Below are 13,967 nucleotides of genomic sequence, written 5' to 3'. Positions count from 1 at the left end.
ACTAAGAATCTTGAGCATCTCAATTTGTAGATCTGTGGAGCCAGGTAAGCATTTTCTAAGAGGAAAACTGAAGGATAAAACATCTTGTAATACACACTTGGGGTTTGAGGAGAGGCTGTAATTAAAAGCAAGCCCACTGATGTAAGGCAGTATTCCTTGGTGATTAATTTATGTGTTAGCTACTTTCTGCAAAAACCCAGTCACACAGGTACAACCACACAGCACATTGTTTACACATACATGCAAAAATGTAGATTCAGAGCTGAGCCTAGAGGGACTGCACAGAGAGACTGAGATGATAATCAAAATGTCAAAGTTTTGTCTGGAGTATGCCTTCTATTCTTTAAGAATATCAAGAGGCCACTTTCCTTGATAGTTATTATGGTAACTCAGGTTGAGGGATACTCCCATCACTCTCCTCCTAATTTCTGTCTTGCTCCAAGTTGCTTCAGCTTCCAGCCATTAATTCTTATTTCATTCATCTCAATTTCTCTGAGAGATGAACATGTTAGACTAATCTTAGATTAACAGTTTTTCTCCAGTATGTCTGTAGTGTTGTAGACAAAACCCTTTTCAGTCATCCATTGGTAGGTTAAGAGGAATACCAGAGCACAGATTGTATACACCAGAAGTGCTTCAGCAGCCCTGAGGCCTGTAACAGACCTAGGACGAGCAAGTAACTTACTGTAATGGTTGCAACATGTTGCTGCAGCCTTAGGATGGCCTTTGTACCCTTAGGATGGTAGCTTACTTCTGTCGAGCCCTGCATCAATCCTGTTTGGAACCCAAAATGCAGGCAGAAGGGAGTATTTCTCTCCCAGCTTCTCTTCCCAACATTTGGAATATCTACTTGGCCACACCTGTGGCATCTTGCCAGGAAACACAAGAATCCACATACAGATGTTGCTTCTTAATCTCCTCATTCCAGGCACAGGTATGCTGTTCCCTTTTCCCAATCCATTTGTCGGAAACTTTGCAGGAAAGAAGCAGCAGGATGGTTTTCCACAGGCTATGCAGACACTGTCTGAGGGACTAGGAGCCAGCTTCTCAAAGACTAAAACTCAGAACACTGTCAAAAGGAGCCTGGAGCTGGGTCTCACTATCCTACAGAAAGAAGACCTGTTAAGTGTGCAGACTGTGAATCTTCCAAAGAAAACATCAGTCATATGTTATTGTTAGCACTTTATGAACACCAGTTGATCCTCAGATGTGTGCTAATCTTCTTCTGTTATTGATGCAATGCCCAGAACTCTCACTGAGAAAAAAATGACAAACCTGGGTGTACAGTGAGAGGTCATTTATTTAGATTGTGGAGATTTGGACAAGTACTTCTCTTACAAAGAACAATTTAACTAACAAGTATTCAGCACAAGTATAAAAGGTTGACCCATCTCCTTTATAAGGAAGAGAGGTTTCTCCTTTGAAATGAATACAAACCAGAACCAGAAAGGCACTGAAAAGAGAGAGAACAAGGCATAGCACTGGCTATCACCTGTTCTCAGAATGATGAAAAGACTGAGGCACCTTCCAGTAGAAGGCTTTGAAATGAAGAGGTGCCAAATTTTCAAATTCTCTCAGTGTTCCCATGACATCTTGTGCTATTTACTTCATCCACTAAAACGCTTGGAATTAAATGTCTGATAAAATTGGAATGTCAATTTAACAAATATGAAGGTGGGTGCATGGCCATCAGTATTGCAGCGTGAATGATAAGGGTTGAAAAACCAGCAGGGCTACAATGGTGACACTGAGGTATGTTAATACATTTCCAGCAGTGAAGGGCAGAGTTAGTACTACCATGACCACACTAAACTGGAAATGGCTTTCATGATGTTGTTCCTTAATGCATAAGTTAAAACTTTCTTTCAAAGAAAAAAGCAAATCACTAATAAAAATTTGCAGTAATTGTAATCAGAGCACCTTTTTCAAACAAAATGTCTTTATAAGCAATAGAGTAATATGGCTACACTGGTGGGTTTTGTTAATATTAAAAAACATATTTCAGAACAGACAAATTGCAGTCGTAGAAAACTGTACAAAAACTATCAATGCTTCTAACAATTATAGTAAGTTAAAAAGTTAGTAAAGTAAATAAAGATATGAAAAAGGATACAAAGAGAAAATTTACTGGCTTATGAAAATACTTGCACAAACCTATCGCATAATATCCCCAAGAAAATATAAGAATAGATATAGAATTTATGCAAATATGCTCTGGAAAGTATGTCTTTTAATACATTTTATCTGGCCTTAAAGAGGATACTAACAATTTATACTTTGAATGAGAATTCATTTTGCTGTACTCACTCTCTGAATGCCAAGTTAATTAACAGCTGCTGCGTAGACAAGAAGTCCTGTTACTTGCTGATGAAGAGTGAAGCCCTTAAACACACGTACCCCTAACAGCATGATCCACAAGGTAGGCAGAGCACACTGACCTATAGCAACATTAATGGGACACTAATATGCCTCCTCCTGTACCTCTATTCCTTTAAGGCCAAGTATAGATTTGTTGCATCATCTCTGAAGAGGGCAATACAAAAACCAAACCCAAGTCCCCTTCCCCTAGCTGGTTAAATAAGAAGGTATTTTTCCTCTCTTGTTAGGCAAAATTCAAGATGATTTCTAGTATAATTGACAGCATTTGGAAATACAATACAAAATTTCTTATTAAACTAGCTTCTGAATTGTCCAAAATATTCAATACAATCAGGCAGTGCATCAAACCCCATACAGAAAGAACAGCTCAGCTCTTTCTGATATCATTAAGAGTTAACATATAAATAAAATCCAAAATTGTTAACAGCATTTCTGTGCAAAGTTTCCATAAGGTATGTGGAAACTGCTTTCTCTGGTAGGCTTTGCAAGTTTGCAAATGAAGTATTTTCAAATAAAGTATTCAGATTTAAGAGGCCAGGATTTGCAGTAATGAAAGCAGAAAGTTAGCAGCAGTTTCCTATAACTTCAATTACAACTGGATCTGCATACAAAACCTATCAGTAATGTACAACATCCAAACATATGACAGTGATTAAGTAATTCCCATAAGTGTACTGTTCAAAGAGTAAATAAATAGGTTAAAATACGCATATCAATTTTAAAACCAGAAAATAGTGTCCATGAAGTGAAGACATTACTAAGTTTCTACATTCCAATTCATAACTTTATCATAGTCCTGAATTCGTTGTTTTATGTGAGAAAGCTTATTCTTCAGATATTCACAACGCTCCTTTTTCTCCAGAAATGCAGGATCCTGCCAAAAATACAAAAACCTTTACATTAATATATTAGGCTTTCAGACTCTTCCAAGAATAGTCTATTATTGGTTATCTTATTGACTAATATGTAAATATTCTCAAAAAAATCACAATCTTTTTCCCTGGCCCTTTCTTATTTCCTGTTTCCCCTTCCTTCATGAAAGCCCAGAAGAAAATGTTCTGCCTTTATATGCTGTAGTTACTTAGTAAATAGAGCTGTTTTAAAGCCGGAAACTGCAAATATAAATGACATCCTAATACGTAATTTAGACTTTATACACATATTTGTTGTATGTGCAATACATCCTCCCCCCCCCAAAAAAAAAAAAAGCAATGAAGTTTAACTAACATGGACATAAATTCCATGGAGAAAAAAAATGTGTATTTGTAATGCATAATGTTTTTAATGGAACACAGATACATATTTGCTGCCTGCATTTAAAAATTACAAAGAGAAACCTCTTGGATTACACTGAAAATTACTTTCTGAGAGTGTCTTAATTCCATGCCTCAAAAAATACAAAATTTCTTTTGAAGTCTAAGACTATGTTTTCTGGTTTTATCCATTGGCTGTGTCAGTCAGTGAATATAACTGAACTAATCTTCTGAATGCAGAATGCTAAGAGATTAAACATACTCTCAGAAGATGAAAACGCTCAATTCTTGGGTTGTTGTTTGTGGTTTTTCCCCACATGTGGCTACTGGAATCATAATTCTCAAAAATGTTCATTGGCATGAGTGTAGAGGTTGTGACCTAACTTTGCCTAAGTTTTAGAAGACAAAATACACAAAACACTTCAGGTACCCTGAGATACTGAAATCTGCCTAGTGTCAGAAGTATTATCTGTTTACACTCTCTTTGCTAGTCATTAAATTCAATAGCAATGTAAATTTAAAATACTTACGTTTTTCTTCTTCTTGTATTCCTGCAGAACTTTTGATATCCTTTCTTGTTCCTAATGAGAAACCAGAGATTTTTAAACTTTGAATGTGCTCCATATATGCATGTATATACTACAAAATACTCATCAGAATTCTCATTTGATCAGTACCTTGTGGTTATAACATTTTAGATGTAAATCTTGTATTTGAGAAATAATGAAAATATATTAACTGTGACTCACTAGAACTTAAAAGCTACTAGTATGAAACAAAGAAACAAAAACCCCCAGAAAACCACATATACGTCTTAACTGGAACTTGGTATCGCTAACTAATGCCCAGAGATGATGTAACATATGGGGAAATTTCCTCTCACACCAGGTCACAGCCAGCATTAAAAGACATTATGCCCTACCTGAAGACAGTAAAAAACTGCCTATACCACCTAATACAACTATTTTCCATGAGCCCATTTCACAGGTACTCACATATATGCTTTCAGGATGGTGTGGAAGCTGTTTCAGCAATGCATCCAGCTCATCAAACTTTTTTAATACAGCATGAACTTCCATAGACAGTTCTTTATACTCAGCAAACTGATCATTGAATACTGCTTTGTACCGGTCTCTCATTTCATTTGTTTGAATTACAGGGTATTTCCTGAGAAAAAAAAAATTAAGAATTGGTTTTAGAGATACGACTGACTAACGACATTTAGACTCTTCACCTTGGGAGTGTATTCCTGTATTTCTTGCTAATCTCATAACCTGCTGAAATTTGCATGTCTGTAAAGCATTGAAATCAGAGAATCACCATATAGTTGAGATTGCAGGAGATGTCTGGAGGTTATCTGATCTGACCTTCTGTACAATCAGGAACACTTGGACCAGGACTATGTCCAGACAGCTATTGATATCTCCAAGCATGGAGACTCAGTCTCTCTGGCAAACCTTTGTGAACCCTCAATGAGAAAAATATTTTCCTAATATGCAAGTGAAACATCTCCTTGTTTTTATTTGTGCCCATAGCAAATAGTATAAAAATTAATTTATTATATCAGACTTGGAAAAGCCTACTCTTTAAAAGGGAACATGTTATAAACTCAGCATTAGAAAGTATAAGAGTAGTCAAATTTCAGGCCCTAAAAAGGCAATTTCCCATGTATTTTAGTTTCTTCCTCTAATATCTATATTGTGGTCTTCTGTTCCTTTGGCAGTTCACATACTTGCTAGATTATGACATTCTCTTTCAACATTTGAGGTTTGTGGGGGGTTATTTTTTAAATTAAGACTCCTTATTTATATTTACTGGTCTTATGCCACTGATACCAGCCCCATCCTCTCTGCTTTTTAATGTTAACACACAATTGCGAGTTCCCATAGCATGTGCATGGGAGGAGAAATGCAGAGTGAAAAACTATTCAAGTATCCTCCACTAAGGTGGTCCATCAAAATCAAGTCACTTACGCTAAGTAGTCTGGCATCACTATAGGTTTAGGAATGTGACCTGCAGGTATATAACCATTAAGTAGCTCTGGTTTTCTTTCCAGTGACTTCAGCTGCCTGTAACTGATTTCTTCCCTTGGTCTGTCATCACCTTCATACTGTTTTAAAGAGAAACAATTTGTTCTTAATGAAATCAGTTTTACATAAATCACAAAATATGCAACTTTAAGACAGAGATACATATATTGAGCAGCAGTAGAAGCAAATCACAGATATTTCTTACAACTCTTAGTGCAATTAGACAATCAGTTTAATGACTTACAGTAATGCTTTCCATACAGTATTTTTCTTACGTTTGTCCTAATAGCAGTACAGATAAATATTTCTGGAGGTTTGGAAAGATTTGTTTGCATGTCTTAAAAAAATAGTGTAAGGAAGTTTCCTTCAGCATTCGTGTAATTTGTGGATGAACTGGAATCATTCAGTTCTTTGGAGTTCCTTTTTTTCCTTGCTTCCTATTGCAAAACTCATCCTTTGATCCAGAAATAAAAAAAAAAGTGAAATCTTAGAACATAAACAAAAGGATCCTGATCGAGTACTGAATCAACAGAGAAACAGTGGTAGGAAATTCACAGTGTCTATAAGGAGACATTTAAGGTGGAAATTAATACATCATAATTTCTCTGGAAAGCCCATGCCATCTTTGCAGTGTATGCAATGATACTTTGTGTGGCTGAAACACTAACACCGCTGATGCTTTAACTGGGAAGGGCGTCTTTGTAGCAGTCTCAGAGATTGAGGAAGAAGCTCAACTCACAGGGCACCTACACTGTGCTTCCACTGGCTCTCCTGCAAATTAAGCACAGTGCCAGGAAGAAAAAGTCCCAAACCTACCTCTCCATCAAACGACCTGCTGTTTTAGTCATGCCTGCCAAACTCTGTGATAAATGCGACAGAACTTGTCACTTCATAGAAAAGGATAAGAGCACACAGAGAAGCAGCCATCACATCTGCTATTTTACAATTTTATAGATGTTGTAAGCTAGCTTAACTAGGATTCTTTACAAGCTCCTTTTTAATCTTCTAGGCAGGAGACTGCCATCCAAACTAACTTAAAAAACTAAACCTAATCTCCTTGAGGTCAAATAAACAAACAAATAAATAAAAACAGTCACAAGGAAAATAATAATCATTTAGAATTACCAGTAAACAGAAAAATTAATTCCTATTTCCTACCTTCTTTTCTGGAAAAGAGGATTGTGTTTTCATCTATTAAAAAAAAAAAAAAAAAAAAAAAAAAAAAGGAAATAACTAAGTTTTATTTCCAGCAAAAATACTATGCAAAAGCACAGACTACTAACATTTATACATTTTCAAAATCATACTGTACAGAAGATTACATTTATACTTAGGTATGATGAAATTTAGCATAAGGAGTATTTTCAGATCCACTGATTTAAAGACTTGTTGTTTAAGGAAAACAGCCACCCAAACCCCAGAACAACAGGATTTCCCAGAGCACAGCTGTAAGGAACAGCTTGCAGGAAATACTCCATCCACTTCTCAAGCTCCTTTATTATTGTTTCACATTCCAGCCCACCTTAACTCACTAACACGCTGAGCCTAATTCATTGCCTAGGACACACAACAGTGCACTAACCAGTAGCTCAACCTGCATCTGATTTGCACAGCATTCTCCAGTCTCTAACCTCTATTATTAAAGTATTCCCTTTAGAAATGTTTAGTAAGTGGACTAAAAGAACTTGGATAATAACAGGGAAGAATAAACACCTTGTGTACAACTCTGGCAATCACCTCACTCTTGCAGGACATACTATCAGTTGGTTAAAAACCAATTATAATTAGTTTTCAAAAGTAAAGTCTCAATTTTATGCAGGATGGTGAACTGGAAACCAGTGTTAAATAAAAATGCTGCAAATCAGACTGCAGTCACAGAGCAGAGGAAATGCAACTTTAAAACTCTCTCCTTCTAAAATCCCTTAAAGGCTGACCCCTCCTTAATTTAGGCTTATGTACATTTCACATGCATTAATTTTCATGCTATATTAAATCTTACTCATTTTTAAAGGGTGATGTTTTTCATTTTTGGTGATGTTTTCAAATGAAGGAAGTTTTACACAAATTACTTTCAACTCTCTAGGTAAGAGTGTTAAATCTCTACTGTTATAGTTTATCATTAACCAGGCAAATACTGAATGCTTCTAGTGTGGGCAAGGCCAGTAGCCAGGCAAAATATTTGACATGAAAAAGATGTTGCTGACTGACATTTGAGACATCAAAATCTAGCCAAGGCTGTTACTACAAATATTTGCTGATAACTATTGTGAGGAAAGCTGAAAAGTCATAAAGAAGTTGCTTGGAGTTTTGCTTGCAAAGTAAAAGTAAGTATTTCACATTCTTAGGTTTATCCACACTGGCACTTGATGTGCTGAATGCACAGGTTTCGAATAAATGCTAGGTGGCTTTAAGCCACCTAACTCTGCTGAACAGATGAACATTGTTCATTTTTTCCTTTGTTTGGAAAATACACACTAGGAAGTAGTTCCTCAGCTGACTCAAGAAGAGAGCCCAGTATTATGAAGAGAACAGAGATAGGTCCTTACCCAAGGGTGAATTATAAACATTAAAAAAAAGCCATAAACCAAAACGCGTCCACGACTTTGGATCTGACACCTTAAAAACGCCTTTTGTTTGTCAGTTTCTAATACTTAAAGACTGGTTAAAATTCAGCCTCAGGGCTATAGATCTGCTATAGAGAAGACACTTGATCTGACACAGTCTACACCACGGTAAAATCTTACAGCTGCTCCCCATCATGTGGTACCTGGTAGATAAAAAACGGTAACTAATGACTTACCTCCTGTTCCATTAATTCCCTGTGCCTCCTGGCCCCTTCGTGCCTCCACAACTTTAGGCACACCATCGCACTAATTAGATAGAGGATCACCGTGACAAACAAGAAGATTATTGCCGCGGTCTGACCGCCCTCCACACGGCAAAAAGCCGCATTTATCGGAGTCTTAAACAACTGGTAATAGCAGAGCCCACCTCGGTTGGTATCGTTTACGTACACTATGGCAGCAGACATGTACAGGATAAACAAGGCCATATTGATCCCAAACTCGGTCAGAGGCCACCAGTTGGAATCGAGGAGGATAGTTCGGTAGTACATGGACATGCCCAGCACGAGCAGCACTATGGTGACGATCCACGCCATTCCCGCCACCACCAGGATGAAAGGCGTTTTGGGCCCGCTGTAGGCGTATCCCCCGTAGGCGCTGCCCGCCCCGTATCCGTAGGGCTGCGAGTACCCGAACATGTTGTACCACTCGTTGTCCTTGTGTATGTAGGCGGTGACACAGGCGAAGACAGAGGCGCCAAGTAGCAGCTCGGCCACGCCGAGGATCCTAAGCAGCCCTGCCCAGGATTTCATGTAGGCGTACCGCTGGTGGTACTCCTCCACCCGCTCGCTGTACGTCTGCCCAATGCCGGCGCGGCGCTCCAGCGAGCCCGAGGGGTCTCCGGAGGGCAGTATGGCCTCGGCCTCCTTCCCGGAGTGGTAGCTCCCGCCCGACCCCCCGAATGGGTCCGTGTAGGAGCCAGGCACCGTCCTGGTCCCTGGTTGCAGCGGGGCGGGAGAGGCAGGCGGCGAGCACTCGACCCCGTCCGAGATATACCTGATGTCGGAGGCCGTGCTATCCCAGCTGGAACCGGGGTGGCGTCTCCCTTTGAAGAAGTTCTTCCACGAGTCCGGAATGAACCGCCGAACCGGCTTGAGCTCTGCCAGCCCGCTGGGGCCCGGGCTGGCCCCGCCGGGGCCGAAGGGGGACTGCAGGGGCAGCGGGGGCGGCGGCAGCGGGGCGGCGGCTGACCCGGGACTGGCCCCGCGGGGCAGTGGGGACCTGCCGGGCCGCCCGCCCTGCGAGCTCCGCGACATGGCCGGCGCTACCCGCGCGCTACCCGGCCCCGTTCGGCTCACCCGACGGGAGGAAACTGCCGCGGGTTTCCAAGGGCAGCCGGCGCCGGAGAAGGACGAGCCGGGCGGAGAGCGCCCAGTGGTCCGGGAGCAGTCGCCCAACACCTGCGGCGGCCCCACGGCTTTCGCCCGGGGAGGCGGGAGCTTCCGGCCGGCCGGCCGGGAGTGGCAGGACAGCCCCGGCCAGGAGCGGCAGGAGTTTTCCCGAAATTGCGGTGCGCCGGCGGTGCGGGAGCCGGCGAGGCGCGGCCGGGCCTCGCAGGAGGGCTGTGCGCCGTGACTCACAGCATGACAGGATGGGTCAGGTTGGAAGGGACCGCAGAGAATCATGTGTTCCAACCTCCCTGCTCAGCTGCTCAGGGAGGGTCATTCCAGAGCACATCGCACAGGATTGCGTACAGACACTTATTGAATATCTCTGGTGAAGGAGACTTCAGTATCTGTTCCAACGCGTCTTCACTCGCACAGAAATAAAGTATTCTTCATATTCAGATGGAACTTACTTTGCAGCAGTTTCTGCCCATTGTCTCTTGTCCTATTGCTTGGCACCACTGAGGAGAGCCTGACTCCATCATCTTGATACTTTCCATTTAGGTACTTACAAATATTGATAAAGTCCCCTCTCAGTCATCTCTTCTTGAGGCTGAACAGGTGCAACTTCCTCAGCCTTTCCTGGTAAGAGAGATGCTTCAGTCCCCTCATCATCCTTGTCACCCTCCCCTCAAGGAGCTTCATGTCTCTCCTGTACTGGGCACCCCAGAACTGGACACAGCATTCCAGGTGTGACCCTGCCAGGGCTGAGTAAAGGGGCAGGATCACCTCCCTCGACCTGCTGGCAATACTATTGCTAATGCACTGCAGAATCCTCTTGACTCTCTTGGTCACAGGGGCACTGCTGGCTGATGGACAGCTTGTTGTCCAGTAGCACCCCCAGGTCCTTCTCCACAGAGCCACACTTCAGTCCCAGCTTGTGCTGGTGCTTGGGCAGCACCTGGCACAGAGCTGGCCCAGTGATGGGGAAACCCAAGGCACTGAGCAGTCTGTTTGGACAAACCAATTGCCATTGTTTATCAGGTTCAGGAGCTGAAGAAGAAATCTGGTGTGCAGCACCATTGTCTTCTGCAAAGGGCTTTCTACATTCACCACAAAATCTGCAGCTGAGTACAAAACAGCATTAATGCAGTAGGAGTTTTATTTAGATTGCCAGTATGGGCTATCAACTTGTCTATGGTATGCATCAGTCTCTTCTTTTACAAGGTTTAAAATTCCAAACAGTAATCGTTTTTAAGGTATAAATTTTTTATGAAACCTTCAAATGCTCACAACTTATCAATCGTGGACCCTGGAAACAAACTGTACAAATGCAAGGTAAATAAAAATGTGTTAAAAATAAAGAGTTATTCCTTAATTTAATAAAAAGAAGGTGTTCTTAAAAAAAAAGTTCTAAGCTTACCTCCAAAAACACCTTTACAGTAGTGTCTTCCTAAGACCTATGAAAAATAATCACCGGTACTGTATTGGGTAGATCAAAATGAACTTAGAATTAAAGACACTGGAAAGTAATTATTTCAGATGTTTAGTCAAGTGGTCCTGTTTGCATTATTTTGGATACCGAAGTTTATATATCTATTTGAAGTGTTTCTCACATTTTCATAACATATTTACACATTGCCTCCAAATAATAATAAAACCCTACAGTCCATAAGCTATGTATTTATCACACAGTTATCATTACATACCTTGAAAAATGAATTAATCCAGATGGTAAAGCCTCGGTTAAGACATAAAGCCTTTTATTAGGAGTAATTAACATAGCTTAGTGACCAGATGTCTAAACACTGTTTTTTGGATTACATACCATACACAGTAATCACCTGGTACTTGCTTCATTGTACACATTTTTAAAATGTAATGCAAACTTTGGCTTTGTTTATTATTGCAGGAAAAAGCTTTTAATGCCTTTAAAAGAATCAGTAAGCAATGAGGATCTAGTTAATAGAGTCTATTGGATTTCCAAAAGGCTTTCCACCAAGTCTCCTGGCGCAGACTTATTTTAAAAGAAACCTTAAGCCTTAAACGAAGGCTTAAGGCTAAAATAAGAACTTCAGTCTTAGGTTTGATAAAAAATTAACAGACGGGAAGGAAATTGGAGAAGGGAGTATGAGTTAATGGTTAACTCCTGGAACGGAGGAAACTTGCCACTAGAGTTCTGCAAAGATCAGTGCTGGGACCTGGGCTATCCAGTACATTCCTAAATGCAACCTTGTGAAAAAAAGGGAATCCTGTGAAGACTAAGATGAGCAACTTTGCTGCTGATGCTAAGTTAGACAGGTCAGTAAGGATGTGCTCTGCCAGAAGGATTGTGCCAGGACTTTATGATACTGAATAGCAAATGACATCACAAATTCAACATACAGAAAAACCTGAAATCTGGGCAGTATAAAAAGAGATGAACAATTTAAAATACTGCAACATGAGGACCCTGACTCATGTACTTATAAAGCATGACATATGCCTCATTTCTGATGAGACAGATACTTATTTAATTCTATAAAGTTACTTAAGTTTTAAATAAGCTATTGTGTTGTTTCAAACCATGAGTTGACACTGGCAGGCAGTCAGAAGAGCTACAAACTTGCTGTTAGAACAAAACCAATACATTTATTTCCATTTACCTTGCTAATGAGGGGATCCCCAGAGCAGCATCAGGCAGAAACACAAATGGAGATGGTTTGTGCTGGAGGATCACTGGACTGTGGTTCTCAGAGGCTTATCAAGAGTTATTTCCAACTGCAAGGTCACTTGAGTGATTTACAATCCTTCTCAACAGTCTTCCAAGCTTTAACCCGTTCCTCCCAACACAAATGTAACAGGAGAGCTTAATTCTTGGCTATGTTGTGTGACTAGAAGCATATTTATTTACCCACCATATCTATACACCATATGTGGGGTTTTAGTTAGGCAAAAGGAGAGGGAGTATTGACATTTTGGGTTACAAAAAATGTATTAGTATGCCTACTGATAAAAAAACCAAAACCAAAAATCAATGAATGAACAAACTACCTCACAACTAAGTGCAAAACTTACACTCAGTGGGTTTGCTGACATAGCATTTTAAGGCAGGAGCTCAATCTAAATATGCTTTGGTTGTAAAGAGCAGCTTGAAAAGAGATTTTAGAGCAAGACAGTTCTCTTGATACTGTAAGGGAGGGACATAACAGCAAAACAGGAGTGAAAAACCTACTATGCCACAATTAATCTACATACTCTGTGCAAGGAAAAACAGCAAGATGGCTTTAATGATAACTACACATAAGCTGCTGAAGAATGAATCTGGAAAATATATAAGTGGTTAATATATACAGATCACAAATATGGTGAATTCCACAATTTCTGCCTTCACTGGATATTATAATTAAATTTTTTATCATTCAATCATAAATTTTGCCATCTGTGCAGACCAACATGCTCTTTTTTTTTTCTACACTCTACAAAAGTATTGATTCAAATGTAAAAAATTGACAAGTGCTTCTGTATCTCATGAACAAGCTATTTTTGATAAGCACTTAAAAACTATCACATTTACATGACAGTTTAATGTGGTTGAAACTGCACAAGCTTAAAGTTAATGTTAGGAATATTTTGTGGTATTTCTACATTACTTTTGTCTCCATGAACAAGTAATTATGATTCTCTCAGAAATACAGAGAAAGACTAACTCGGACACAGAGAACAAAATTTGTAAGAGGCCCCAGATTTATTCTTCCATTTAAGGAAAAATACAAATGCACTTCTTCAAGCAACTATTTCCATAAAACTAGCTTTTAGTAAAATATGTGACCAGTTTAACATTGAATGGAAATCTTATCTGCACTACTTACTTATCTAACAGATTTATATATAATATCTCCCTCAAAGCACCAAGCACATACCTTTTTACTGATAGGGAACTTCTGGGGCTCAGATATAGCCCAAAAGCTTGTACTTCGGATGTAGTTTAACAGTCATTAAGGTCACTGTCACCTACACTAAGCTAGACATGTGAAGCAATATAGCTTCTAAGAAAATAATTGTCTTGTACCCTTCATGAACAGTTAGAGAAGGATCTAGAAGTTCCGTTTCAGGATATTTAAAATACATATATGAATAAGAAATTACATTCACATTTCTAGATATTATTCTTACAAAGGACAACAGCAGTACTCAAGTATTCATTGTCTCTCTGACATAATTTATGTAAAAAAAAGTTTGCATAGCTGTGGTGAAGATACAGGCTGAACATTTTTACAGACATATCTGATTTTTTTTTACAGCACCATACTAAAAAACATACAAACAAACAAAACATAAATAAACAAAATAGAAAAAAAATAGTTCAGGATTTAT

At 39.7% G+C, this 13,967-nt stretch overlaps 1 protein-coding gene across 1 annotated transcript; it reads right to left on the bottom strand.

Annotated features, from left to right (window-relative positions):
- Positions 1–1,282: 1,282 nt before the first annotated feature.
- Positions 1,283–9,875, bottom strand: MARVELD2 (MARVEL domain containing 2). The gene is made up of 6 exons (XM_054002775.1): positions 8,463–9,875; positions 6,821–6,853; positions 5,606–5,742; positions 4,628–4,799; positions 4,163–4,213; positions 1,283–3,253 (listed from the first exon to the last, which is right to left on the bottom strand). The coding sequence occupies exons 1-6, from the start codon at positions 9,540–9,542 to the stop codon at positions 3,137–3,139; spliced, it is 1,590 nt and encodes a 529-aa protein (XP_053858750.1). The 5' UTR covers positions 9,543–9,875; the 3' UTR covers positions 1,283–3,136.
- Positions 9,876–13,967: the final 4,092 nt, after the last annotated feature.

This window comes from Vidua macroura, chromosome Z (genome assembly GCF_024509145.1).
Source record: "Vidua macroura isolate BioBank_ID:100142 chromosome Z, ASM2450914v1, whole genome shotgun sequence".
Taxonomy (NCBI): Eukaryota; Metazoa; Chordata; class Aves; order Passeriformes; family Viduidae; genus Vidua; species Vidua macroura.
The sequence above is the reverse complement of the archived record's forward strand: the minus strand, read 5'-3'. Positions and strand labels throughout refer to the sequence as shown.

Bases quoted from the DNA above. Each gene is read 5' to 3' on its own strand.
- MARVELD2 (XM_054002775.1), bottom strand. From the start codon at position 9,542: ATGTCGCGGAGCTCGCAGGGCGGGCGGCCCGGCAGGTCCCCACTGCCC. The intron at 4,214-4,627 runs GTGAGTACCTGT...GTTTCTCATTAG, and splicing joins ACCATCCTGAAAGCATATAT to GAACAAGAAAGGATATCAAA. The intron at 3,254-4,162 runs GTAAGTATTTTA...TATTTTTGGCAG, and splicing joins AATACAAGAAGAAGAAAAAC to GATCCTGCATTTCTGGAGAA.